This window comes from Podarcis gaigeae (assembly GCF_964106915.1).
Source record: "Podarcis gaigeae genome assembly, chromosome: 15".
Classification (NCBI taxonomy): Eukaryota; Metazoa; Chordata; class Lepidosauria; order Squamata; family Lacertidae; genus Podarcis; species Podarcis gaigeae.
Window position 1 is genome coordinate 12,348,326 of NC_139692.1, and position 27,463 is coordinate 12,375,788.

At 47.2% G+C, this 27,463-nt stretch overlaps 1 protein-coding gene across 10 annotated transcripts in view; it reads left to right on the top strand.

The window, feature by feature from the left end:
• The window catches only part of ROBO4 (roundabout guidance receptor 4), a 106,123-nt gene extending 86,350 nt beyond the window's left edge, over positions 1–19,773 (top strand). For 4 of the 10 annotated variants that reach the window (XM_083713449.1, XM_083713446.1, XM_083713450.1 and 1 more), the window contains exons 18-20: positions 4,126–4,538; positions 10,764–11,027; positions 17,648–19,773. In XM_083713449.1, coding sequence (XP_083569575.1) covers positions 4,126–4,538; positions 10,764–11,027; positions 17,648–17,814 — 844 coding nt within the window. In that variant the 3' untranslated portion in view covers positions 17,815–19,773. The remainder of the gene's footprint in view (positions 1–4,125; positions 4,539–10,763; positions 11,028–17,647) is intronic. The other 6 variants (XM_083713448.1, XM_083713451.1, XM_083713453.1 and 3 more) reach the window with 3 other exon arrangements.
• The last annotated feature ends 7,690 nt before the right edge of the window (positions 19,774–27,463 follow it).

Below are 27,463 nucleotides of genomic sequence, written 5' to 3' on the forward strand. Positions count from 1 at the left end.
AGAAATGGAGACGTTCCATTCTCCCCATGATTCACATTTTTTTTTTTTAAAATGGGATGTGTGGGAATCAGCACAGCTACTAGCTCAAGGTTTCCCTCCCCGGCTGACATCTTGGTAAAAAAACAACAACCCTTGCCATGGAAATTAGCATTCAAAAATAAACTCCCGTTGTTGCCAATGAGACACTCCCCCCCTCCTCTAACGCAGCACCTGATACAGTGGTACCTCGGGTTACAGATGCTTCAGGTTACAGATGCTTCAGGTTACAGACTCCACTAACCCATAAATAGTACCTCAGGTTAAGAACTTTGCTTCAGAATGAGAACAGAAATTGTGTGGCGGCGGTGCGGTGGCAGCAGGAGGCCCCATTAGCTAAAGGGGTACCTCAGGTTCAGAACAGTTTCAGGTTAAGAACGGACCTCCGGAATGAATTAAGTTCTTAACCTGAGGTACCACTGTACTTATTTTGAGCAGGGAAATCTTCAATACAATTGCTAACTTGCAGTTAGGCTCTCTGCGTGATAACTCCCCAATCTTGAGGGGCTTTTCGTGCAGTCCATTTCAGGGCTCCAGGAACTGGCGTAGGCAGGGGCAGCTGCCTTTGGTTCCCTCTGTCCTATCCTGCTGATCCCCTTCATTCTGAAGAGGAGCCCCAACCCAGCATGCCTGAATATGTGGTGGGTTTCACAGAGCAATTTGCCTCTCCCTCCTTTTCATGCTAGGCTGCTGTCTCCGAGGCCTCTGGGCCTTAGGGCAGGATGTGGCCTGACCACAGCTTTTGATGCTAAGTCAGTTGCATTCAGGGCTGACTGCAAAATGTTTTCCAGCCCCTTGGGAAAGGCTCGGAATGGCACGGTGGTTATGGAGGGACAAGAAACCTGCAGTTACACACACATACATCTTTATACAAGCCATATCTAAAGGGTTGAGCACCGTAGCCACATGACTGCTCCCCTGGAATGTCACCAGGATCCACCGGCAAGCTGGTAATAAAACCCTCCATCAACAGCTGACAAATCCGCTTTCAGCTGGGATTTTCTGAGAGGCATTAGTAGAGCTGACGGTTGGCAGCTTTCAGGGCTGTGCGGTTGTGCCTTCAGGGCAGGACTTTGGGGCAGACGTCCAGGGCTCCACTCAGTGGAATGAGCAGGGCAGTCCCTTAACAGCAGCCAAGACTGGCTTTCCACGTTTTGAAGTGAGCAAAGTTGTTCACATGACCACCCACACCGTAAAGGCCAAAATGGTCTTGCAGGCCACAGGAGGTGTGCTTGTGGGCTTCATGAAGAAGAAGAAGAAGAAGAGTTTGGATTTGATATCCCGCTTTATCACTACCCGAAAGAGTCTCAAAGTGACTAACATTCTCCTTTCCCTTCCTTCTCACAACAAACACTCTGTGAGGCGAGTGAGGCTGAGAGACTTCAGAGAAGTGTGACTGGCCCAAGGTCACCCAGCAGCTGCATGTGGAGGAGTGGAGACGCGAACCTGGCTCACCAGATTACAAGTCCACTGCTCTTAACCACTACACCACACCAATAAGCCTGTGAGGAGGAGGTTCCCCCACCTAAAGAAGCCTCCCCTCCCAATAAGATTATTTAAGTGCAGAGTCTAAAATTCTCTAAGTGCCCTGCTGGGGCTTGGTGTGTGTGTCATATAGGAATGGGCATTCAGTTCACATTTAAAGATAATAATAATAATAATAATAATAATAATAATAATAATAATAATAATAATTTATACCCCACCCATCTGGCCAGGCTTCCCCAGCCACTCTGGGCAGCTCCCAACAGAATATTAAAAACATGATAAAACATCAAACATTAAAAACTTCCCTAAACAGGGCTGCCTTCAGATGTATTCTAAAAGTCAGATAGTTGTTTATTTCCTTGACATCTGATGAGAGGGCGTTCCACAGGGCAGGCACCACCACTGAGATGGCCCTCTGCCTGGTTCCCTGTGACCTTACTTCTCGCAGTGAGGGAACCACCAGAAGGCCCTCAGAGCTGGACCTCAGTGTCTGGGCTGAATGATGGGGGTGGAGACGCTCCTTCAGTTATACTGGGCCGAGGCCAGTAACTTAATTCACAGGTAATGGAAGTAATTTAATTCACAGGTAATGTGTATAGAAATGCATGAACCAGAACAAGCTAGCCATAGAAATGTATTCTATGTGGTGGTGGGGGGGGATAGGACTGCTTTGCAAAAATGTGTATATGATGCGAAATTGCTGATGGGTTTTCATGAAGGCTTAAAAATAAATAAATCACAAACTGATGTGGAAATGTTGAGAACTGAACTTCAGATTGGAACCAGCCAGAAACCCAAAATGACTGATTTGCTCATCCCAAATGCAGAAGAATTCATCGCAAGGGTAAACAGGGCAACTGTGGAATGTAATAGACCGAGGAACAGAAAAGCTGAGCAATGTGCCAGTGGTTGGGTTGGAGTTGACAGAAACAAGCCCATGCCAGGAATAGCGCTTGCCTTCTTAAAGAGTTCTTTGCTGAGATTTACCTTGTAATTTAACCGGGACGATGTATCCCTGAAATGAAGAGTCGCATGAACAAGTTGCTAATTAAATCAAAACCTCTGGATTGCTGGTTTCCTTTTCTGGCAGTTTCATCCCCCCCCCCCCGAATGCTCTTTAAAAGCTGAGCAGCATTATTCCATTTCATCCCAAATACCAAAGAGATCTTTGGCAGAGCTCCAGCATGGGCAATTTGCCTCTGTCAGGGTTTTTGTGTAGGTTTAGCAGAAAAATAAAAATAAAGGAAGGGCACTTAAGCAAATAATGCAGGCAGATGGACACGGGTAACACCTGGAGAATTCTGGATGTTGTGACACTGCCAGAGCTGTAGAAGACCTCAGTTGGGTCATTTCTTGGGTGGGAGGCTGCTGGCAGGATAGAATGCCCCATAGAAACATGCCAGGGAAACGGTGACCAAAATGATGAAGGGTTGGAGCATTCTAAAAGGGTTAGGAGGGGGCTGTTGGGCCACGGGAGATATCTATTTGGGGCTACAACTGATGGCAGAACCAAAAGTGGCAGAGTTTGCAGTGTCACAGGACTGTATAGCTCCCCCCTCCCTCTCTCCGTTTTTCTCTATCTTTCTCTCTGTACCACCCTATTGCTGAAATGAGACTCCATGAGACTGAGACCTAAGGCCACAGTGGATTGCCACTTCCCAGAGCCTAAAGCATTTGGGGCTATTTTTTAAAGTCTATATCAGAGAAGGCCCATAGCATCCTTGAACCATAGAGGTGGAGAGGTCCAGTCCAACCTCCCTCAAGAAGCAGGCAGTCCAGTGCTAGAGCATCCCCAACCAATGGCTATCTGACCTCAGCTTGAAGTCCTCCAAGGAGGGAGAGACCACCAGCCCTCTTAGGAGGGATGGGCAAATCTGTCACTTTTTGCTTCTCTATGTCTCCCAGTCTTCCAATCTTTTCCCAGTCTTCAGTTTAGTTCTCTGCATTTCCCGATGCAAATGCACCACTATTTTGGATGCGCATTTCTGTAATTTGGCATGCTTGTTTGCAGCTTTGCCTAATATATACATTTTGTGCAAAGAGGTTTCCCCTAATGAAGTGCATTTTTGTGTTATATTATTTATTTTTTATTTATTTATTCAATATTCACTGCCCTGTACCCGGTGGTCTCAGGGCAGTTCACAAACAAGACCACAACATATAAAATCAAACCAAAAACAATAACCCAATTTTTTAAAAAAAAAATCCCAAAAGAGCCACATTCTAAAAGCGTGTTAGATGTCAATAAGATCAACCAAAGGCCTGGTTAAAAAGGAATGGTGTAGCCTGGTGCCTAAAGGTGTATACTGAAGGGGCCAGGCAAACTTCCCTGGAGAGAGCATTCCATAGACATGGAGCCATTTTCACCGACATGTGACTTTTTAGGCTCACAGTATTTTTAACGTATGCATTTTTATAGACATTACTTGATTGGAGGTCTGCACAGTAAAATTTGGAGAAGTGTGAATTTCAAAGGACTCTTGTGTCCTCATTCTTGTACTGTTTAAGAAATGCTAATGTGTATTTAATGCTACACATCTAGTGATGCTGATGTTGTTGAACATGGCTTTAATTGTCTCCTTTTATTGCCTTTCTCCTAAGGCAACAGAGCGACGGCGTTTCTGCTCCTCCGCGGGTCTTCTCCCCACCTCATACCTATGGCTATATCTGTGGTCCACTGGCCTCCGAGCTGCTAGAGAACAGTGCCGTGGACGACGACGACGACGACCCCAACATGGAGGAGGAAGGTGGCTGCCGTTCCACAAAGTTCTTCCGCAGTTTCTGCTGGACCCCCTCGTCCAGCCTGAGTGAGGACGACGCCTCGCTGGGGGGCTCCCTGCTCAACGGGTGGGGATCTGTCTCGGAGGACAACGGCACCAGCACCCGCTGCAGCCTGGTCAGTTCCACCGACGGCTCCTTCCTTGTTGACGCCAGTTTTGCCCAAGCTCTGGCCGTGGCGGTGGACAGCTTCTGCTTTGGGCTGGCCCAGAGGGACATTGACAAGGCGTTGACAGGTAACAGCATTCTTTCCTGGTGGAAATGTTCACTGGGGAACAGTTAGGGCCAGAGGCTTGCAAGGGTGATGTGGGGCTGTGCTTCCCTCCCTAAGTCTGGCAGAAACTTCCCAGACTTTGGGAAGGAGGCGCCAGGCTTTAATATTTTAATACTCTTATTTACCGGGAACATTTAATAGACTAGCCTAGTCCCCCTTGTCCACTGACCACACACCTCCGCTTCCCTTCCTTGTAGCAAATAACTGGTGCCCTTCTGCTTATTTATTTATTTGCTTGTTATTTTCAGGCCTTTCCATAAAAGGTGGCCAATGCGTCCAGCACCAGCCGAGTCCATCAACAAAATAAAAATAAAAATGAATTCACAAGCGGATAAGCAATATAGGAATCAAATCAGAGGAGAGCAGATTTTAACAAAATGGCAGCTTGTTAAAAAATATAATTAAGGCAGATGGGAAGAGAAAATTTTATTGAAGAGTGGTCCATTTTTATTGCATTTTGGAGTAATAAGTAAGATAGGAATTACTGGGATCACTGTAAAACAGAAAGTGAGGTTATGACAAGATAGAAATAGGTGTGGATGTCTCTCAAATCTATCTATCATCTATCTCTATCTATCTATCTATCTATCTATCTATCTATCTATCTATCTATCTATCTATCTATCTATCTATCTATCATCTATCTATATCATCTATCTATCATCTATCGATCTATCATCTATCTATCTATATCTATCTATCTATCTATCTATCTATCTATCTATCTATCTATCTATCTATCTAATCTATCATCTATCTATCTATATCCATCATCTATCTATATCTATCTATCATCTATCTATCTATCTATCTATCTATCATCTATCTATCTATCATCTATCTATCTATCATCTATCTGTCTATCTCCCCACATGTGTGCACAGTCACACACACACACAGAGGGAGAAACTATTTTTAACACTTGGTAACATTTTAGACAAGTTAGCTCTGGATCCTGGTAGGGTGCAGTTAATCACTAAAAACATATATTTAGTCCAAGGACTAAGAAAACAAATTAATTTTTTATAGCAAAATGTTTTGGCTTCCTTCTCCAGCTGCTCTGATGTGAATATAAAGCTAAAGCAAAATATGAGGGCTAGAGGCCATAAAATATTTGGTGGATAGCATCCGTTTTATGGAGTATAATTATGTATTAGTTCTACTGATTATATGTATTCAGTTTTATTTGATTCTTTGTTTATCTGTACATAAAGAGAATTGTGTGGTTTGGGGGGGGGGACACACAGCAAAGGCTGCCATCCTACACCTACCTTCCTGCAAGTAAATCTCACTGAACTCAGTGGGACTTACTTCTGAGTAGATTTGCAAAGGCTTGTGCTGTAGTTTAGGGATACAGATTGAAACACAGAGCAAAATGGATCTGCGGAGGAGAACAAATGCTTGTTGTTGCTGCTGCTGTTTTTAAAAGGATATTAATTGTGCCTCATTATGGGGGAAAGTTCCTGTCAGCGTAGCAGTTTGAAAGCACGTCAAAGTGCAAGTAGATAAATAGGTACCACTCTGGCAGGAAGGTAAACGGCGTTTCCGTGCGCTGCTCTGGTTTGCCAGAAGCGGCTTAGTCATGCTGGCCACATGACCCGGAAGCTGTACGCCGGCTCCCTCGGCCAATAAAGCGAGATGAGCGCCGCAACCCCAGAGTCGGTCACGGCTGGACCTAATATGTCAGGAGTGCTCCATATGTCAGGAGTGCTCTGATGGTGTTTCCTGCTTGGCAGGGGGTTGGACTCGATGGCCCTTGTGGTCTCTTCCAACTCTATGATTCTATGACTCTATGATTCTATGATGGTCAGGGGTCCCTTTACCTTTACCTTTACCCAACCTAGGGAGCCTCCGCTCCCTGGCTCCCCTGGCTCCCCTCTGGCTCTGCCCAGCCAGCTGACAGCTGACTCTACAAGTGTGTGTGAGCAGATCCTTGCCCTCCTTTGAGACGCCCTCTGGGACAGTGGAGTTCAGTTGCACGCAGGGTGTGATCCAGCCTCTCCGGTGCAGCCGACAGCCCCATTGATTTATTCGGTATCTCCTGCTTAGGTTGTGGGTCCTTCCATTCAATCTCTGTTCCTCATAATAAGGCAGACGGCCAGGGAAGTGCGGTTTGATTTATCGCGGCAGTAATTCTCTCTTGCCGTTAGAACGAGGCTTTTGTTTCAAGTTCTTCTCCCCGTATTGCAAACTTTGAGGGCCATAAATGACAAGATTGATGGAGCAAGCGAAAAAGAGGGGAGGCCAGGGAAGACAGGAGGGGGAAAGAGCTTCCGGGCACAAATATGCTGAAAATCCCTGAGCGACTGGACAGCAGGCAGCTCCCCTTCCCCTTCCCCTCAAAGGGAGAGGGAAGCTTGGTTTCGCTCCTTCCTAACGGATGCCTTTGAAACTCTTCCTGCCCTTGTCCCCACCCCCCATGCAGGCCTCCATTGTTAGATCAGGTAAGGCTTAGTGTGATTGACCTTGGACTCAGCTACGCAGCAGCAATTAAAATGTTTTTAATGTGTTGCAAAGTCCAATATGCGAATGTGGCATTAGATGGCGACAGTGAGCTATGCAAAATTCAATGGATTTTTCAAAATGTTATGAAATAAAGTGTTTTCACAACATTTTTTTTGAAAAAAATATTTGTGTACATTCCACCCCAGACAAGCCTTTTGGGCATCCCACCAGATTTCTGTATTTGGCATCACAGCACAATCCATTCCAAGCCAGTTGGGAGACTAGCAGCAACAGGGGCGTTGTTAGGGGGTTGACCCGGGGGGGGGGGCAAACCCGAAAACCCGAAGTCTTTTCTGCCAAGTCTCAGTTCTCCTGCCCTTTCTCCCTCAACCCACATTTTTAAAAGGTTTAAAACATATATATGTGATTAAAATGTAAAAACAAAACATTTGCTTACAATGCATTGCAAAGTGCAGGGCCAGTGAGACCCCAGCCACAGATTCTGTGGATTTAGGCTTGCAGGATATTGGGTATGTAAGGTAGCGATATCATCACCATCACCATCAGTAACATTTCTTACTCCTCCTTCTGCATAAGATCTCAGGACGGTGACACAATAGTATAAAAATTCAAAATTATGTCAAACCGAGAGGGCTTCTATAAATTTGCAGCTGTCCCTGGAAAATAGGTACACTTAGAAAGTCTGCTCTTTGCTTCTGAGATGCATTCCCTCTTTTGGGTTGATGCAAATATATGCAAATGTATCTAAATAACTTTCTCTCTCTTTTTTAATTTGATTTCTTTGTTTCTTAGCTTTGATTCTTCTTTATTTCTTTTTTTCTTTATAAATTTTCTATTTTATATACTGTATTTTTTCCCCTTTTACCTGTTAAGAGATAATACATAATGTTTGTATAGACATGCAAATCTTTTAATCAATAAAGAATTGATAGTTCATTAAAAAGTTAAAAATACAAAATACAAAGTTGAAAATAAATGCACCCAGTGCGCATTTAAAGCTCATGGCTCCCCCCAAAGAATTCAGGGAACTGTGGTTTCCCCCCTCACAAATTCCTAGCACCCTTAACAAACTCCTGGGATTCTTTGGGAGAAGTTGTATGCTTTAAATGTGCACTGAATATGCTTTAAATGTTCAGTGTAGATCTGTCCAAAGATAGGCTACAGAGGCGTGTCCACTAGCAGCTGGCATGGCGGGATGGTAGTGCTCACCTGAGCTTCCAACAGCTGAGTCCCTGCTGCTTACTGGGAGGGAGAAGGTCAGCATGGGGGCAAATGCCCCTGTGGAAACACTAAATTAGCTCTCCCAGCGCTTTTGCACTGTGCTGACTACTGCCTTGCCTCTCCCCCTTTCCTCCCGGATAAGCAGCAGTCACTCAGCTTTTGGGAGGTCAGGTGAGCATTGCTGTCCACTGCTGGGAGTTCCTCTGGCTATTGAGTGGTAGCCAGGTCCTTGTAAGTACATGCAGTAGATGGGCAAAGAAGGAAAAAAATAAGTGTGTGTTTGCGTGTGCATGTCTGTGCGTGAATGTTGGACATTGAACTTGTTTTCATTGTAAAATGCACATGCACAGCAAGTTGTAGCAATAGATTATGGGCCCCATCTGCCTAAAAGGTGTTATGTACTGAAGTTCTCACCCTGGGCCAGCAGGAAGATACTGTAGATAGTTATGCAAATAAAGGATCGAAAGTGATGTTCAGTGATTGGATAGTTTTAGAAAGTTTCTACAGTAACGTGGTACTGGAGCTCTATATAAGCAGGCTGACTGAGCCCTTCAGTTCAGTTCTGTTCTGGCTTCTGAATAAACAAGAGCTGTTTGAAGAATCGCTGTGTCGTCTGATATGTTCACCCACAACTTAACAAAAGGCACCCAGATAATCCTATCAGTGGCCCATAGCTCAGAGTAAGGCCTTTGAGCAAGATGCAGAGTTTGTTTTCACCCCTGCAAAATTCAGCCAAAATTTGCACCAGTGCATATAAATCAGCATATGCATGTTTTATGCAGATTTGTGTACCTGTGTCTTTGTAATGCCCCTGAACAGCTTCGTTTTCTGAGAGGGAAAGAAAGTTCTCTCTTTCTTTACAGCAGGTATAATTCTGTAAACTTCTATCACACCCTTTGCCCTGACTTAAGCTGGAATCCTATACTTGTTTACTTGGGAATAATTTCCATATGACTCAATTAGAATCGACTTCTTAGTAGATATGCATAGGATTCCATTGCTTGTCATCTTTTTTCTTTTCTTTTATCTTAGGAGCCACCCCAAAGCCTGTTTGTTTTATTACTCATTTGTTTATACAAATTATATACAGCTTAATTTAAAAAAGAAATCTGTAAGTGATTCTCATGCTCCAGACCATGGATCATTTTAATTTCCCTTGTCCTGCTTAGACCTGCATTCATCATAACACACATACCCTACAAGGGAAAAAAAGCAAACTTCTACACTGGAACATATTCAGCAATCTTGCACAGGTTGCACACCCTTGAACGCTCCTAAACCCCCTTGTCAAAGGCACAGTCAGGGGGAATAAAATGATTTATGGGCCCACCATTTCATCACATATTTGTAGGTGCAAAAGAGGGGATTGGAAATTGCATTAGGAATTCCAAGAGAATGTGGAGAGTTATTCCCAATTTTATTAATGCAAAGCCCTGAAATGTGGTGTTGTTGCTTCTGCCTGTAGCATTAACTCCCCCTCCCCTTTCTGTAACACCTCTGGCGTTTTCCCTTCCCTGCACTCCCAACAAACTGCTTTGGACTTGTCTGAGCGATACCAAGGAACGGGGCAACTGAATCTGCTTGCAATGATTTCATCATTTTTGCAGTTCAACGGGATCCCCTGGAGGTGGTTCTGGACATAGGGCAGGGATAGAGAGTCTGCTTTGCATGTAGGTGGTCCCAGATTCAATAATAATAATAATAATAATAATAATAATAATAATAATAATAATAATAATAATTATTATTATTATTATTATTATTATTATTATTATTATTTATACCCCGCCCATCTGGCTGAGTTTCCCCAGCCACACTGGGAGGCTTCCAATCGAGTGTAAAAACAATACAGTGGTACCTCAGGTTACATATGCTTCAGGTTACATACACTTCGGGTTACAGACTCCGCTAACCCAGAAATAGTACCTCGGGTTAAGAACTTTGCTTCAGGATGAGAACAGAAATCGTGCAGAGGCGGCACGGCAGCAGCAGGAGGCCCCATTAGCTAAAGTGGTGCTTCAGGTTAAGAACAGTTTCAGGTTAAGTACGGACCTCCGGAACAAATTAAGTACTTAACCTGAGATACCACTGTACAGAATTAAATATTAAAAGCTTCCCTAAACAGGGCTGCCTTCAGATGTCTTTTAAAGATAAGATAGCTGCTTATTTCCTTCACATCTGAAGGGAGGGTGTTCCACAGGGCGGGCGCCACTACCAAGAAGGCCCTCTGGCATTTCACTGGCATTTTCAGGTACGACTGGGTGAGAGCCCCATCTGACATCCTGGACAGACACTGTAAGCGCTGCAATGAATCAGAAGGTGATGGATTCTCCTTCATTGGAAGTTTCCAAAGGCCATCTGCCAGGGATTCTATAGCAAAGGGGTTGTCCTTAGCTGACCCCTGGAGGTCCCTTCCTGCTCTGTGACTGTGCTTGGTCTTTATATGAAATCCCTGCTTCCCTTGAGTGGGTGGTGATCTGCCTGCTCTTCTCCCTTGCAGATATTTTGCCTTCAGCACCCCCTCTCCATGGACTCCTGCAACCACATGTTTCCTTGGAGAGCTCAGAGGAAGCTGAGCAGAAGCCTCCCGGATCGCAGCTCCTTCCTGCGTGGGAGTGGAGCACAGATTGGGTGGATGAGGTGGAAGCCAAGTATCCGCAGAAGGCTGAGAACTGGAACGCCATCCCGGAGCTGGGAAGGGGAAAGGCAGTGGCAGTAGCAGGAGAAACCCAGCCACTCACTTCTGCCTTGCAGGGGATAAAGGGCAAGTGTTTTTTGTCTTTTATTTATTTATTTGGGAAAGTAGCCTTGGAGGCTGCAATCTGAAACAGAAGAGCAAATGAGAGTAGAGATGAACTCTTCCCCTTCCTTCTCTTTTTTTATATACATTTTTATTGAATTTTTAACACATCGGTTCCAACAGTCATACAACATAACTTCTCATCTTATACAATGTTTTTAAACTTCCGTCAACACCTCTGATGATTTTCCGTTCTTTATCACTTATTCTGCATTTCTTAATTTCTATGTTACATTGAATTATCCTTAAATTATGAAGTTCTCTGCATAGTCTTTCTTGCACTATTTCAAATAATCCACCTTACAAAACTGCTTGCAGTCCTACTAGCGTAATCTGTTCATCACAATTACTTTTCAAATAGTTCATATATTTACTCCAGTCTTCTAAGAATCTCTGATTCCGCCGGTTTCGAATCCTTCGTGTTAATTTATCTAATTCTGCATAGTCCATGAACCTCATCCTCCATTCTTCTTTGGTCGGTAGTTCTTCTTGCTTCCATTTTTGTGCCAATAATATTCTTGCTGCTGTCACTGCATATAAAAACAACTTACAATCCTGTCTATTAATATCATCTCCTACAATGCCAAGTAAAAATGCTTCTGGTTTCTTAATAAATGTATATTTCAGCATCTTTTTCATCTCATTATATATCATTTCCCAGAAGTTTTTCACTTTTTTACATTCCCACCACATATGATAAAAAGTGTTTTTGTCATGTTCTTAATACCTGCATGTGGAGCAGATATGGGGTCAAGGGGCAAAAGAGGACTGGGCTCTCTGCATCTTTAACAGTTGCATGGAAGAATATATTTCACTAGATGCTGCTTGCATGACAAGCTGCACCTCCCAGGGTGACCCTCTCGTACACAGCCACCAAAGCAGGGTGGGTGGGGACCTCTGTCCTCCTGCAAGGGATGTTTTCCAGAACCCATGCTTAGCTGCCTTACAGCTGATATTACAGGTGACTACAGGTGTGGGAAAGGTAGAAATGCAGCTGCATCAAATAAATTGCAGCAACGCCTGCAGCCAAGCTGGTGCCCAACATAATGCTCTGCTTTCCTTTGGACCACATCAGTGAGGCTGAGAGGGGGGGTCTCAACATCTGGGCAGCCCAGGACCTCCATACTCTCTGTGCATGCCTGCTCCCCAGGGAGGTCACTTTGGTGTGGCTAATTCAGTGGTTTGGCTTCATCCCCTCCATTGTCTCTCAAGACAGATGCCAACAACAACAATGAATGGGGGGGGGTGTAATCCCTGCACTGAGCCTCTTGGGCTTGCCGATCAGAAGGTCGGCAGTTCGAATCCCCACGATGGAGTGAGCTCCCCTTGCTGAGTCCCTGCTCCTGCCAACCTAGCAGTTCGAAAGCACACCAGTGCAAGTAGATAAATAGGTACCACTCTGGCGGGAAGGTAAACGGTGTTTCTGTGCACTGCTCTGGGTTTGCCAGAAGCGGCTTAGTCATGCTGGCCACATGACCCGGAAAAACTGTCTGCGGAAGCGGACAAATGCCAGTTCCTTTGGCCTGTAAAGTGAGATGAGCGCTGCAACCGCAGTGCCGTCTGTGACTGGACTTAACTGTCAGGGGTCCTTTACCTTTACCTTTACCCTGCAAAAAGCCAGCTTGAAATCCCTATCCACCAGCTGATGCACAGGGAGTTTAATCCTCCTTGGTCACTATCTTCCCCCCACCCACACAGGCCAATTTTAACAGGTGGTTGAATCAACCCACCTGTCAATCACCTGACATCATTATGACATCGGATGAGTGACAGGTGGGTTGTCCCCCACACCTGTCGACACTGGCCTTTGGGATGGCAGGAGATAAAGGTCTGGCTAACTAGGCCAAAATTGCTCCCCGCCCCTGTACTAAAGCTACGGACATCCTTTCCCCTTTTGCATCTTGTTATCCTGGGAGCAGGCCCAGCATCAAGATGTGGCATTGTTGGGCAGCTGCAGGGTCCTGGTAACCTACTCCCATCATCCCTGACCACTGGCTGTGCTGGTTGGAGCTGATGGGATTTGGAGGCTGGCAGCATCTGGAGGGCAAAACCTGGGTGGTCCCCACCCATGTCTCCACCCCTGTCCTAGAGCGATCTTACATTGAGAGCATGGTGGGAAATGTAAATGGTGGCTCCACACACACCCACCCAGCACTGATTCAGAGCACTGCTGCTGCCACAGTTCATAAATTTTCTGTTTTCTGCTTGGTTGTGCCAGAGGCTTGACTTCCCAGTGGGAATTGTTCATCTAAGGAGATCCCAATTCGTCAAGTCAAGCTGACAGGGTGGGGAAGTGGACTTTGCCCTCTGGACCCTCAGTAATGTTGTCTGCACCCTAAAAGTCCTGACCTTCTGGAACTGAGCTGATGGAAGTCAGGCGGCAAGAAATTCAAGCTAAATAGGGAGGGCATTGTCATGTGGTTTGCTGGGGACAATAAACGGCAGGGAGAAAGAATGGTTCTCCTGATTTGCAGCGGCCTTGTCTGTACATTGCAAACAGGACATACGCAACTCTCTTGCTCAGGGTTGGCCCGCCTTTTGACACGAGAGATTCCTTTGCACTTACGAGTTGGGTAGATTAAGCAGCCGGGATAGGAGGGAGCTTTTCAACCCCTGGCAGCACTGTGACTTGGTAAATCACCACACCTGCCAAAATGCCCTTGGCCTCCTCAGCTACTCAAGATACTCAGACTTTGTTAATTGCAAGAGGTCCCCCTGCCTGACCCAGATCTGAGATGTTGCTCTACGGGCCAACATGAGAGCATCACGCATGGTGATTTGGGCCATTGCAACTCCTGTACTTCAGCAAATTTGCTGCTTGTTTTGCAGATTTTGCTGAAAGCCACCTGCTTTCGAAGGAATAGGGTGACACCCCCACCCCATTCAACTGCCTATGTGGCTTCTCTCTTTTTGGGTGGGTGTGTCTTATAAATTGCCGGAGGTGCGGTGAATTGGGGCCAGTGTCTGCAGCCCACGACTGCGCCATGGTGGGGGCAGGGGGGCACAGAGAAGACCTATTGATTTCCAATGCTCTGACTGACTGATGGCCTCCCACACCTTTGCGCTTCAGCAAGCAAGGAAGAGAGATTCAATTAGTGATGGAAGTATCCCGTGCACCTTGGCCCCCCTGCCATATCCACTTTGGATCAGAGCCTCACATGGGAGAAAGCCTCACTCCCCAAGATAGCTCTGAGCGATGCCTCTTGTGGATCACAGCAAGCATCCATCAAAGGCATTCGGGGGTCGGAAGGCAGGTGCAAAAAAGAGCAGGCCAGGGCTGCTCCTGCGTCTTCAAGAGTTGTGTTGTAGAGGGAAGGCGGATGAGGCTCATAGCTCAGTCCTGCAGCACCTGCTTTGCATGGCGAAGGTCCCAAATTTAATCCCTGGCATCTCCAGGTAGGGCTGGGAGAGAGGCCTGCTTGAAACCAGCCAGGATAGACAACATTGAGCAAGAGAGGCCAATTTGTCTGCCTCAGTCTAGAGCAGCTTCCTATATCCCTATGAAAGGAATCTGCTGTACCTTTAATTAGCATGGTCCACTGGAAACTCCTCCTGCACCTTTAATAATGGAGCCAAATAGGGGAGTTGAGGAGGTGACAAGCTACATCTGCAGAAACTCCCTCTTCTGCATAACTGGCAGAAGTCCTGTCCTCGTTTTTGTTTGTTTGTTTCCAGCAGGCCATTGTATTCAGAGTTCACTGAGCCTCTCTGGCGTCCTTGAAGGAGAATAGTTGGATCATCAATAGAGAGCACTTGTCATCTTACAAACTAAGTCACAGACTTATGTACTCTGGCAAGAAGGCCGAGTACTCTGCAGTGATACGTACTTATGTCCAATTTATGTACTTATACGTACAACTAATCCAGAATGCGGCAGCTAGACTGTTGACTGGGAGCGGCCGCCGAGACCATATAACACCAGTTTGAAAGACCTACACTGGCTCCCAGTACGTTTCCGAGCACAATTCAAAGTGTTGGTGCTGACCTTTAAAGCCCTAAACAGCCTCTGTCCAGTATATCTGAAGGAGCGTCTCCACCTCCATCATTCCACTGAGGTCCAGCGGCGAGGGCCTTCTGGTGGTTCCCTCGCTGTGAGAAGCCAAATTACAGGGAACCAGGCAGAGGGCCTTCTCGGTAGTGGTGTCCACCCTGTGGAATGCCCTCCCACCAGATGTCAAAGAGAAAAATAACTACCAAACTTTTAGAAGACATCTAAAGGCAGCCCTGTTTAGGGAAGCTTTTAATGTTTAATAGGTTATTGTATTTTAGTGTTTTGTTGGAAGCTGCCCAGAGTGGCTGGGGAAACCCAGCCAGATGGGTGGGGTATAAATAAATAAAAAATAAAAAAAATTAAAAAGACACTGCAGGTGCTATATTGCTCTGCCTTTGTTCTTGGCAGTCTATACCACCGCAGGAGATCAGCCACTCATCAGAGGCAGCCGCCGATTAAGGCCAGGTTGGACAACCTCTGGCTCTCCAGCAACATCTGGAGGGACAATGCCAGTGGTTTTCAACTAGTGTGCTGTGGCACCCTGGGGTGCCTTGAATGATGGACAGGGGTGCCATGGGCAACACTGGCCTCTGTCCCTCTTTCCTTCCCTCTGATGCCCTCTTGCGTCTCTGCCTCCCAAAGGCTTGCACAGCTGTTTGTTGCAGCAGCCCTGGTGATAAGCTCTCCTGGAGAATGGTGCTTCTGGGGCTGGCTAGGGGGTGCTGGTTGCCAGGAGCTGAGGCTGCCTGGGAGTAAGCAAGCAAGTGGGTGAGGGAGTCAAGCCAGCCAGTACACCAGCCCTTGCTGTTGGGAATGGAAAGACTAGTGAGAGGTTGGGCAGGCAGGCAGGCAGGCAGGCAGGCACCATGCTGGCCTTTCTTGTGCTTGCTGTGTGCAAGGCCTGCCTGGGAGCTGAGTGCCCGGTGCTGAAGGGGAGCCTTTCCGCCATGCTGGCCCGGCAGAGCCGGCTGCTGCCACTGCTGTCTCCCAAGGTAAGGTGCTGTCCTCATGTTCACCTTGGGCCATTCTCCGTTGGGCCACTAAGGCTCGGGGCATCCTCTTTCCAGGCCCCTGTGGGGCAGTGTGAGGAGGCAGCTCTCTTTGGGGCAGGGAGGGGGGTCAACTCAGAGACCAGGGTGGCAGAAGCAGCTGCCCAGAGGACTCCCAATGAGAGGAGATGAGGTTGAGGGAACACTCCACAAGGGGGTGTTCGAAAAAGGGTGAGAGGCTGCCAGCTCTGCAGGCAAGGGGTGACATAACTGGGCTCCTGAGCCCCACAGGGGTGCCGCAGAAAGAATGCAGTTGGTCATGGGAGCTGTGGGCTCAAAAAGGTTGAAAACCTCTGGACAATGCAGTATTAGCACCCATGGGCCCTGGCAAGCACATGCTTAAACAGATGCTGACACATGTTTGTAGCTGCCCTCATTAACTGCCCCTCTCTGGGCTGTCCTTAGCCCACTCCGTGCAAGCCTTCCGGCCCTGCAGTTCAGTCCTGAGTTCCATACCCAGCTGCACCACTGCCAAAAGGACCAGATGAAACAGTGTCCCCTTAGGTGCAGAAGCAGACATTTTGCATGGGGCAAGGAGTTCTGTTGAGGGGCCACAGCTTGGCTGAAGAGCATCTGCTCTTTATATAGATGGTCCCAGTTCAAACTCTGCCATCTCCAGCTAGGCAGAGGCGGAGCTAGCTGCTCCAACACCCAGACCGGTGCAAATGCTGTGCACCCGGGGGGGGCTAGCCGCCCGCAGCGAGTGGCAAGCATCCCAGGGGGGGTGCTGCCCACAGCGAGCGGTGAGCATCCCAGGGGGCGGCACAGCGATATCACTGCCCCCACCACACACCCCTTCCTCTGCCACTGCAGTTAGGACTGGGACAGATCCCTCTGTGGAGTGCCCTGCCAGTCAGTGTAGACAATATGGTGAACCAATTCTGCCTAAGTCAGTTTCCTAAACTAATAGGTCTCTTAACTGAGATTCTTGAGAAATTCGTTGGGGTTCACAGAAGGCGGAGGAGGAATGAAACAGAGACTTCTCAGAGCTGTTTCCGTGGAGTTAGCCCTTGAGTTGTCAACTTTTTCTGTTTTGCTGCTCCTGCTCCTATGCTTTTGACTGCAGTTTAGATTTTAGAAAAAACTTCTTAAGTTGTTGTTAAAGGCAGAGGTGCAAGGCCCATAAAAACAGGCAGTTCTGACCTTGCTTATACCAGTCAAAAGGCAGCAAGCTCTTTATTTGGACGTCTGCTTGTTGCACCGTTTGGATATTATTATTAATTTGCTTCTTTTCAGGGATGTGGGGGGAAAGAGATGGTTCTTCTAGGATATGCTGAGCAAAAGCCCTGCTGCAGGAAAAGTGCCTTTGTTTGCACCAGAGGGAGGCCTGCCGGGCACACGCTTTTGACCGGCTCCAGTATGTGCACACAGGATTTTTCCCTTGGTTGTCAAAGCAACGGCTTCTGGCTTTGCCCAAATCTTCTGTGCCCCTGCCCTGGTGCGTCAGTATTGCCTGGAACAATATCCTTTTTTGTGCTTGAGCTACAGCCCCTCCCTGCCCCTTCCCCAAAGGACAGTAATAGCAACAGACTGTTTCTTTTCAGGTGCCTGCATGTCTGACTCAAGCAGCTATCCAGACAGAGAAGCTGGGGCCATCAAGGCTCCTCTGACAGCTACCCAGGACTCTGGGTCAGGATCCTTTGCCATTCCCAAGAGAGGAGAGGAACCGGTTGTGGAAAAGCTCACCACGCCAAACAAAGGGGGTCGCTGAGAAGCCCGGAGAGCACATCTGAGCGTGGGGACAAAGGTGCATGAAACAGATCAAGGCAGGCTCCTCTTGCACTTCCTTGGAAAGGGGTCTGTCAGGATCAGAGAGGGATGGGGGAGACGTTCAGTTTGCATTGAGAGGAGGATTGATCAAATTCACACTTTTCAAAATGATACACAGACCATAACCCAGACATCCTTTGAAATCCGCCCTTGTCCAGATTTTGCAACGCACTTCTCCAATCAATGTTTACAAAAATATGGCTAGATTATGGGAGAGGGTGCATACATTAGCAAAAATAACATACCCCCCCAAAATAATTATATTAGGGGAAATTGCCTGCAAAAAAATGTGTACGTTAGTTAAAACTGCATTTCAAAAAGTGTTTATTAGGAGAAATTCGCATGCCGGTGAATTTTCACGAGGAATTGCAAATCGCTGGAAAAATGTGGAAAACAGAATTTAAGACTGGGAAAAAATGAGGAACCGAGGGAACCAAAATTGACAGCTCCTTCATTCCCTAGCCCTAATCAGCATCTCTTCTTGGCCAGTAGACTTTCACCAATCTTGGCCTTTGTCAACAAACCCAAGCGCATATTTGTAATCCTTCCTGGGAAGGAGAATTTCCATGGAAGTTCCTTGGGAGTCCTTGAGCCAGTTCTGCCTGCATGTCGTGGATGTCGTGGACCTTTGCAAAATTTCAGAAAGTCTCTTCTCATTCCAGCATCCCTCAGGGGGAGACAAACCCCTGTCTGAAACCCTGGACTGATGGCAGCACTGAGTTCGAGGGATCAGTGGCCTGATTCTGTGTAACCTCCTCTTCCCACCTCAACCATAGCATTGTTAGTAATATATGTGGAAGAAGGAACCTAGTTTGGACTGTGGAGCATCATACAGCCCTGTGCAAACTTAAGTGGGAGTAAGCCTCATGGAACACAGCGAGACTTCCTTCTGAGTAAAAATGTTTAGGATTGGAATGTCAGGCCTGGGATTCACCTTCTCTCATTTTATCCTTGGTGTTCCAATTTATGTTTTTTGGGGGGATAGGGAAAAAGATATCAGTTTACACTTTTTGAACTGGTCCTTCATGATGATCTGCAGTCTTGAGCAGATGATCTAGTGGTGCAATTGTGTAATTTTAGACTGTGTTCTTAACACCCCTCCCCTCTTAAGACAGCAATATATATTACTTAACTTCAAAATGTGGTAAGCCAGCATTTAGGATGGGTGCATTTAGCAGCCTTCCTGCTCCTGCAGCTGAATGGATCCCTGGACATCTGCCCCCGAATCCTACCCGGATGGCACCACTGAGCTGAACATACTTAGCTTTGCAACAGGAAAACCTTCACCTGCTGATTCTTGCATATTAAATGGAGAGGAGCAAAGCCAACCAGTGTTGTTTTTCTTCTCCTTCTTCTCCTGGCCATATTGGCAATTCTTCAGAAGTCTCATCATTGCAGGAGCCTCTGAGGTGGAGATCAGTGTCAGGATAATGAAGAAAAACCCTCTGGGCCTTTTCTTCATTGGCTTGTCTCCCAGGATCCATCAGCCTCTGCCACCATCTGGGTTGCTGACTTGCAAGGACATTTCTACTGGGCAGGGTGTACTTTTTCTAATCTCCTACTTAACTGTTGATTGCCAACACTGTGGATTTTTTAAGTTTGGACTGAGGTCCCCACCACCATCGTCCCCATGCAGCCTGCAGTGGTTTCTTAGAGAAAGAAAGAAAGGAAGAAAGAATTTTCAAAGTGGAGAAAATAGCAACTTGGTAATCATTTTCAACTTGGGCAGCCCTTTGTTGCTTTCTCTGTTTTTACCTTCTTGCGGGAGAACTGTTTATGTCATTGCAAACATTTTCTTCCTTTCGCATGTCTACTAATTGTGCCTGATGTGGCGCAGCTACTAACTTTTTCATGTGTGTGTGTGGCCTTACTGTGTAAATAAATTGAAACATTTCCAAAAGGTGCAATCCATTTCATAGCATCACAGTGTTTCAAAGAGGCCATAGGTACGTGCCAGTTGTTTCCTTCTGTACATCCTTTACCTAAGTGGTATTTACAACTGACCAGGTTGGGGGTGAGGGAAAGCAGAGGAGAAGCTGGTTCAGGGCAAGTCATCCCCCAGAAGATGTGGGTGTCCATTTCCCAGACCACCCAACTGATAGAATTCGGCAAGGAGTGTACTTTAAGACATGGTAGCTGCTCAAAGAGACCCAAAAGGGGCTGGGAACCTCAGGTACAGAGGTCAAATGCAGCTCTCTGTCTGGTCCTTAGACTTCTCCCCAGTCCTACTTTGCCAAACTAGAAAGTGTCCTTCAACCCTGCCTCTTACATGCATATTTCTCTCTGTGTGGACACACAGAAAGAGAGAGACCAAATATGTCACCTAGGATGTCACTAAATGGATGTGCACTATTTTATTTTATTTTATTTATTTACCCCCCATCATCATAAGATCTCAGGGAGGTTCACAGAATAAAATACAGGATAAAAACATGAAAATAAATAAAATAAATCAGCAAAACAATAACCCTCACTTTCCACATTTAATACATTTAACACATTTATAAGGCTGTATAATACTAGTCAGTCAAAAGCCTTATGGAAGAGGAACATTCAAAACCTGAAGGTGATACGGAAACTTCCGCTAGTGCAGAATTCAGCAGCCAGGTTGCTCACCAGGGCAGGATTGTTTGAGCATATTAAAATGATCCTGGTCTGACTGCACTGGCTACCAATTAGATTCCAGGCCCAATTGAAGGTGCTGGTTTTGACCTATAAAGCCTTCATCGGCTCAGGACCACAATACCTCAAGGATTGCCTCTTTCCATATGAATCCTGGAATCATCTTCTGAGGCCCTCCTTCGTGTGCCTCCTCCTCAAGAGGTCTGGAGGGTGGCAACATGAGAACGGGGCCTTCTCTGCAGTGGCTCCCCATCTGTGGAATTCTCTCCCCAGGAAAGTTCATCTGGTGCCTTCATTATAGACCTCTAGGTGCCAGGCAAAAACATTTCTATTTAACCAGGCTTTGGTTGTTTTGATTGACATCCTATGTTAAAATGTGTGGTGGTTTTTTTTGGGGGGGGTGTTATTGGGTTGTTTTTATTTTGATTATGTATTTTGTCATTTTATATTTTGATTTTCTTCTGTAAACTGCCCAGAGACCTCTGGGTATAGGGAGTAATAATAATAATAGGTAAAAGGTAACAGACCCCTCGATAGTTATGTCCAATCAAAGGCAACTATGGGGTTGCAGCGATCATCTCACTTTCAGGCTGAGGGAGCCAGCGTTTGTCCACAGACAGCTTTCCAGGTCATGTGGCCAGCATGACTAAACTGCTTCTGGTGCAATGGAACACTGTGATGGAAAACAGAGTGCACAGAAATGCCATTTACCTTCCCACTGCAGCAGTACCTATTTATCTTCTTGCACTGGTGTGCTTTCAAACTGCTGGGTTGGCAGAAGCCAATACTGTAGAACCTCGGGTTGTGGACGTAATCCGTGATGGAGGCACATCCACAACCCGCAGCGTTCGCATCCTGAAGCGACGCGTCTGCACAGGTGCCGGCATGATTTGGTGCTTCTGCATATGCACAAAGTGCTATTTAGCACTTCTGCGCATGCATGAGCGACGAAACCCGGAAGTAACTCATTCCGGTACTTCCGGGCTTCCTGGGGGGGTGACATCTCTCCCTTATCCTGCTTATATGGAAAATAAGAACATAGGAACATAAGAGGAGCCTGCTGGAGGAATCCAGCAGTCACAGTGGCCACCCAGAAACCATGAAGCAGGACCTGAGCTCTGGAGCATTCTCCCCTCCTACTGAGATTTGCTCCTTTCACCTTGCCTCCAAATATATCTTGCTGGGCATCCAAATGGGGCTGTTGCACTCAGGTCCTCTGGCTGGTCATGGTGGGAGCACAGGATGTTGGGCTAGAGAGGACCAGCAGAGCACTTAGGTTCTTACATGTCATAATTAGGAAATACGGACCAGGTGGGTTCATAGGTTCCACCCGTACAGTTGCCCTGGCACCTCGCTACAAGCCTTGGCGCTCGCCGAGCTCAACGCAGAAACCAAGAGGCGGTTGGGCTTTCGGTATTTTTGTATTCCGGTCAGACCCACAGCCTTCAGTGAGCCAAGAAAGGGTCAGGGAGTTAAGTGCTTGTGCTCAGTTTGAGAAGAGGGATGGATAATTTTATGGCCGCAATGATAATTTTATGAGCAGAGCTTTTGCTTCTTAAGACAAGCTAATTGGATTTGGTGTTTTCGGGACATTGGCTGAGCGGCGGGAGAGCTGGGGATGAAGTTCTGCCTCTGTGAGCAGCCTGGCCTAATTACTCAACTGCATCAATTACCATTAGGGGGGAACAAGGCACCATTTGCTTGGCCCATCACTAGTCCTCTTCTGCAGCATCTTCTTGGCTTATTGATGGCTGAGGGTTTCTCCTGCTTGCTGCTCTTGCAGAAAATGATATTGCTAAACCCTGAGCTGCCCACGTTGAGCCTGGATCTTGGAGAGCATTGAGGCAAAGAGACTGAGCAGGAAACGAGAATGTCCCTGGAGCAATTCTTACCTCTGCCACAGACTCAGAAGGGGGCCTCTAGCAAATATGGTTTTGCTTAGTCTCAGCCTCCTCACCTGTCATATTGGGATAACAGTACTGGCCTGCATTACAGGGTTGTTGCAATGATTACTGAGATCAAGGATGTCGAAAGTGGCACAAAGGCATACCTTTCAATATTTCTTTGATGTAAATTGGGATACCCTCTTCCATAACAACAACAACAACAACAACAACAACAACAACAACAACGGCTTTATTATTTCTACCCTGCCCATCTGACTGGGTTGCTCCAGCCACTCTGGACACTCCAACATATATAAAAACATAATAAAACATTAAACATTAAAACATGTCCCTATAAAGGGCTGAATTCATATGTCTTCTAAAGGTTGTATTGTTACTTATCTCCTTGGCTTGGGGGTCCCATAACTCCATACCCTCCATAAATTTTCCGATGAAAATAGGGACATCCTAAGGATAAGCGGGATCAAAACAGAAATTGGGATGGCTTCTGTAAATATGGGACTGTCCCTGGAGAATAGGTCTGTAAATGCTAAGTATTAAATGGTGCACAGAGCCTAGTTAAGGCCGCCATTGCCAGAAGTTATTCCAGGTATGATGGAACTTCAATAAGCTTCCTCCTGCCTGACTGCCCCCCTAAGGTTTGCTGGGGACCAAGCTTACAGTGGAGTGAGCAGCAGCCTCCTGTCCCCCCACAATGTTCTGTAGCATTGGCAAGGTCACTCACTGTCAGGGTTAGGCATGGCTGAGCACTTGCTAAGGCCCACCCCTTTGCAGACTGTAGACCAATGGATTAGCATACCCACATTTTATGCAAATCTGTGTGCTCCTTGCTTGTTCTTTCTTTTCTTTTTTTGGTGCTGTGCCAGTGGCCCCCTACATGCATTTACTGACAAGGGCAGTGGAGACAAGATGCAGCTTTCCTCCTCTTGAGATTTACTGTATTTTTCGCTCCATAAGACACACATTTTTCCTCCTAAAAAGTAAGGGGGAATGTCTGTGCGTCTTATGGAGTGAATGCTTACAGATGGCGGCGGGATCCCGCTGCAGTCACAAGCGGAGGATCCATGACTCCCCTTCCTTCCCTCCTCTGTGACTCTCTTTGAAGCAGCAAAGTGGGAAAGGAGCTGCTTACACTTCTCCCTGGCTCAGCTCCCTTTAAGGTGGCAAAGCGGGAGAGGAGCCGCTTATACGAGAGAAGGCTGCTGGGGTTCCTGTGTCGGGTCCATCCAGGGCCGTGCTGCCTCCCCGCTTGTCGCTCCTTGAGCGCGCACACTAAAGAAACATACAGCTCCTGTCCCTTTCCCTCTCCCTCTGATATATCGGTAGTTTATTAAATAGTTTAGTACAACATTTGATTCAGAATATTTATCCCCCCCTGTTTTCCTCCTCTAAAAACTAGGTGCGTCTTATGGTCTGATGCATCTTATGGAGCGAAAAATACAGTAATTTCCAGAGACCCTGAAGAGGCATCTGAATCCAGACTTATGACAAAGGTGATCAAGAAGCGATTCAGCAACACAAACTTTAGGAAGGTGTTCCCAGAACCAGGACCGGTGCAAGGGATATGGTGCAAGGGCCATAGCTCAGCCACAGCGCGACTATTCTGCATGCAGAAGGTCCCAGATGCATTCCTCAGCATCTCCATGCAAGGCTGGGCAAGACTCCCTGTCTGAAGGAGGAGAAGGAACGTGGGGCAGGAGGAGAAGTCCCATTGTGCAGCTGGAAGTCCTTCTGTTGGCAGAGCATGCTAGGTGAATCTTGCCCATGACTCCCTTCCCCAAGAATCCTGGGAACTGTAGTTTACCCCTCACAATTTCCAGCTCTCTTAACAAGCTGCAGTTCCCTGGATTCTTGGAGGGGAAGCCATGGGTGGATGTCTGTGCCCCACATTTCCAGAGACCTCTGGCATAAGAGGAAGCGGATACTCTACTGATGCAAGAGGAAGAAGGGCTATTAGCAGCCACTGACTTCCTGGTACCATTGCGACGTGGAGTCGCACAAGGCAAAACTCTCAGCGGCCTCTTGCCTTCCTCTTGCCAGGCATCCAGAGGATCTTGGCAGCGTTCGGGGGGCCCATCTGGTTTAATCAGGGAACTCCAGAGGGGTTTCCTGTTGGAGAGGGGTTAAATAAACACAGGCAGCTGCTTAGCAGAGAGCTTGGAAACCCAAACCTTTTGTGTTCATTAAGTGTGGCCAAGCCAACCGCCCCCCCTGGCCTCCCCAGTTTCCTTCTATGTATTACGTAAACATCCCTTCCATCCCAGAACAGAAGCTTAATGCAAGCACCGATGATGAGTTTAGCATCTGCAGGCAGGCAGGAAGATCTGTGAGCTCAGGAGATTTGTCTGTAGCATTTGGGACAGCTGCCATCCCAGGATGAAGTCAGCCACCAATTTTGTTGACTCTGCAATCGGCCACGTGGGATCAGAAGCTGGGGTCAGGCTGTGAGGCTGGGGTACCTTATGACTCTACAAGTCTATGATTCTATGATCTGTGTGAAGCAACAGCCCAGGTAGAAGGGGGGGGGGGGATGCCCGCCCTGCAATGCACAGATCACCTGGTCTCACCCTTACCATTTACAGATGCTCATGGTTAGATGAGGCAGAAAAGCCTATATAATTGCATAGCAGTTTACACGCTTATTATATTATAATATTTTCTAGAGTTCTTGCAAGGAGCTCAAGGTGGTGCACCTAGTTTTCCTCCTCCCCATTTTATCCTCACAGGTTAGGCTAAGAGCGAGTGACCAGCCTGACTGCTTCATGGCTCATTTGGGATTTGAACCCTGGTCAGGACAAAAATCACAAAAAAATGAATCAGAGCGGTATTTGCTACCATTCTGGGTGTGTTTGTGTGTTTAGTTCATGAATGTTACATAATTACCTTATCTTCTGCTTTGTTTTCAACATCTCCCTTCCATTGAAATTAATTGCATAATTAATTACATGTGTGTTGGCCGTCGCAAGTTGAAGAGTTGTAGGTTTTAGCAGAAACTGAACTGTAGCGGAACAGAAACAGTGCGGATTGGAATGAACCCCAGATGGGACAGAAATCTCTGCCTCCTTACATCTCTAGCCCCAGACCAGTTATACAATGACACCAGAGATCTCATGCCCAAGGACAGCAGAAACCTGGAGCTGCCCGCAATGATCAGAAATGAGCATCTCCCACACTCTGTTAAGAGCCCTTCTCTCAATCACACTCCCCAGCTTCCTCTCTCCACTCTGCAGCGCATGGTTTACTTGACCTGTATTACAGTGCTGCTTTGGCCTGGATGGTGCCTGACCTACAAATGTGTACACACACACTCACACACACACACACACACACACACACAGCACGCAATGTTGTTGCACTGCTTATTAAAGCAGACTTTGGTGCAAGGAAAATAATTGAAGCCATAAATCCTGCTGCTTTCCAAACACCTCTGCCCCTCTTTGCAGTAAGCTGGGGGGAAATCCTCTGCTTGCAGGGATGAAGGCTGGGATTATGAAGCTCGGGGCTGCAAAGCTTCTCGTCCAGCTTTTAGACGGTTTCTCTCGGTACCTAAGACCAGGGTTAGCAATACATGCCATTACAGAATCACATTACTGTAGCCCCAGGGGGATTTTTGCAGCCACTCCAAGCCTCCCAGCTCCTTGGGCTATTCCTTGGCACTCATGATGGTATTCTTGGAGGAGTAGCACACTGCCTCAAAGAGCACACGAAGCTTCTTTATACAGACCTTTGGGCCATCTGGCTTAGCATTCTTGATGCTGACTGGCAGTGCCTCTCCAGGATTTGAGGCAGGGCAAAAGGAGAGGTCCCCAGCATGCCTGCCAAGGGTCTGGAGAGAATCTTGGGGACCCAAGAGCTTCATCTGGCACCCAGACCTGCTTCAGAGAAATGTTGCAACACCCTGATCTGAAAGCACGGAAGACGAACCTGGGGAATGGGTGTCCAGGAATCCAACAGGCTTGGGGGAAATAGGAACATTGGGAGCTGCTGTCCATTGAGTCACACCATTGCTCTATCTAGGCCAGTGTTGCCTACACTGAGTAGAAGCAGCTCTCCAGGATTTCAGACAGCAGACATTGCCAGCCTTACCTGGACATGCTGGGGACTTAACCAGGCATATGTTCTGCCGCTAAGCTATGACCCTTCTCCTCTTCCCATGGGTGCGAGAAGAGGGAAGGGGCATGTTCCACTTTCCGTGTGTGTGTGTGTGCTTTCTCTCTTTCACTCCCCTTACCCCAATAGAAACAAGCTGTGGGGTGGCTGGTGTCCTTTCCAAACAAGCCAAGTCTCCGCTGCCAGCCAGCCATCCATCTCCCTCTGCCAAAAGCAGCCATGTCATTTCCTAAGCAGAATTTCTCTTTGATTTACTGACCACAAGCCCATTTATCACTGGCTGCAGTGGAGAAGGGAGTGGGGGGGGGGGGGACTGCACTCCCAGCGGGAGGATAAATTGCAAAAGTGTTACTTCCCTGAACAAATCAACCCTGGGCTTTTTCCATAGCCCAGTTCCCTGGCACCAGCCTCTCAAGGTGCCTTTCAGTTGCAGAAAGCTCCAACAAAAAAAAAATATCCTTGTTTTGCCACACCACGAGCAAAAGAGGCACAGTGTGTATGCATGTGTCCCTGCCTCCTTCCTGCTGCAGAATCTGGCTCAGGGTCTTGCGCAGATGGGCACTCTGCCACCCACCCTTGGTCCCCAATCGAGAGCAGCCAAAAGCGCATGCCACTTCCTGCTTTTAGAAGCCCTGCGACAGATGCATTCTTCCCTAAGCCAAGGGAGTCTCTATGGTAGGGTTGCCATATTCTGGGGATGGAAATCCCAGACACGCCCCCCCACCATGGGGCACCCCCCCCTACTATCCCTCATCTCCCTCGCTCACCCCCTCCCTGCCGCTAACCCCTTCCTCACCTGCTTGCTCCCTGCTTCTTCTCTAACCTTTGCTATCTTTGGCCTGCTCATGATGGGAGGCTGAGCGGCCCCGGGGACATTGCGCAAGGCCTGGCAGCTGCCAGGACTGGTGTGGGGCCTTGAGTGACCCCCCCCAAAGGCTGCGTAAGCCTGGC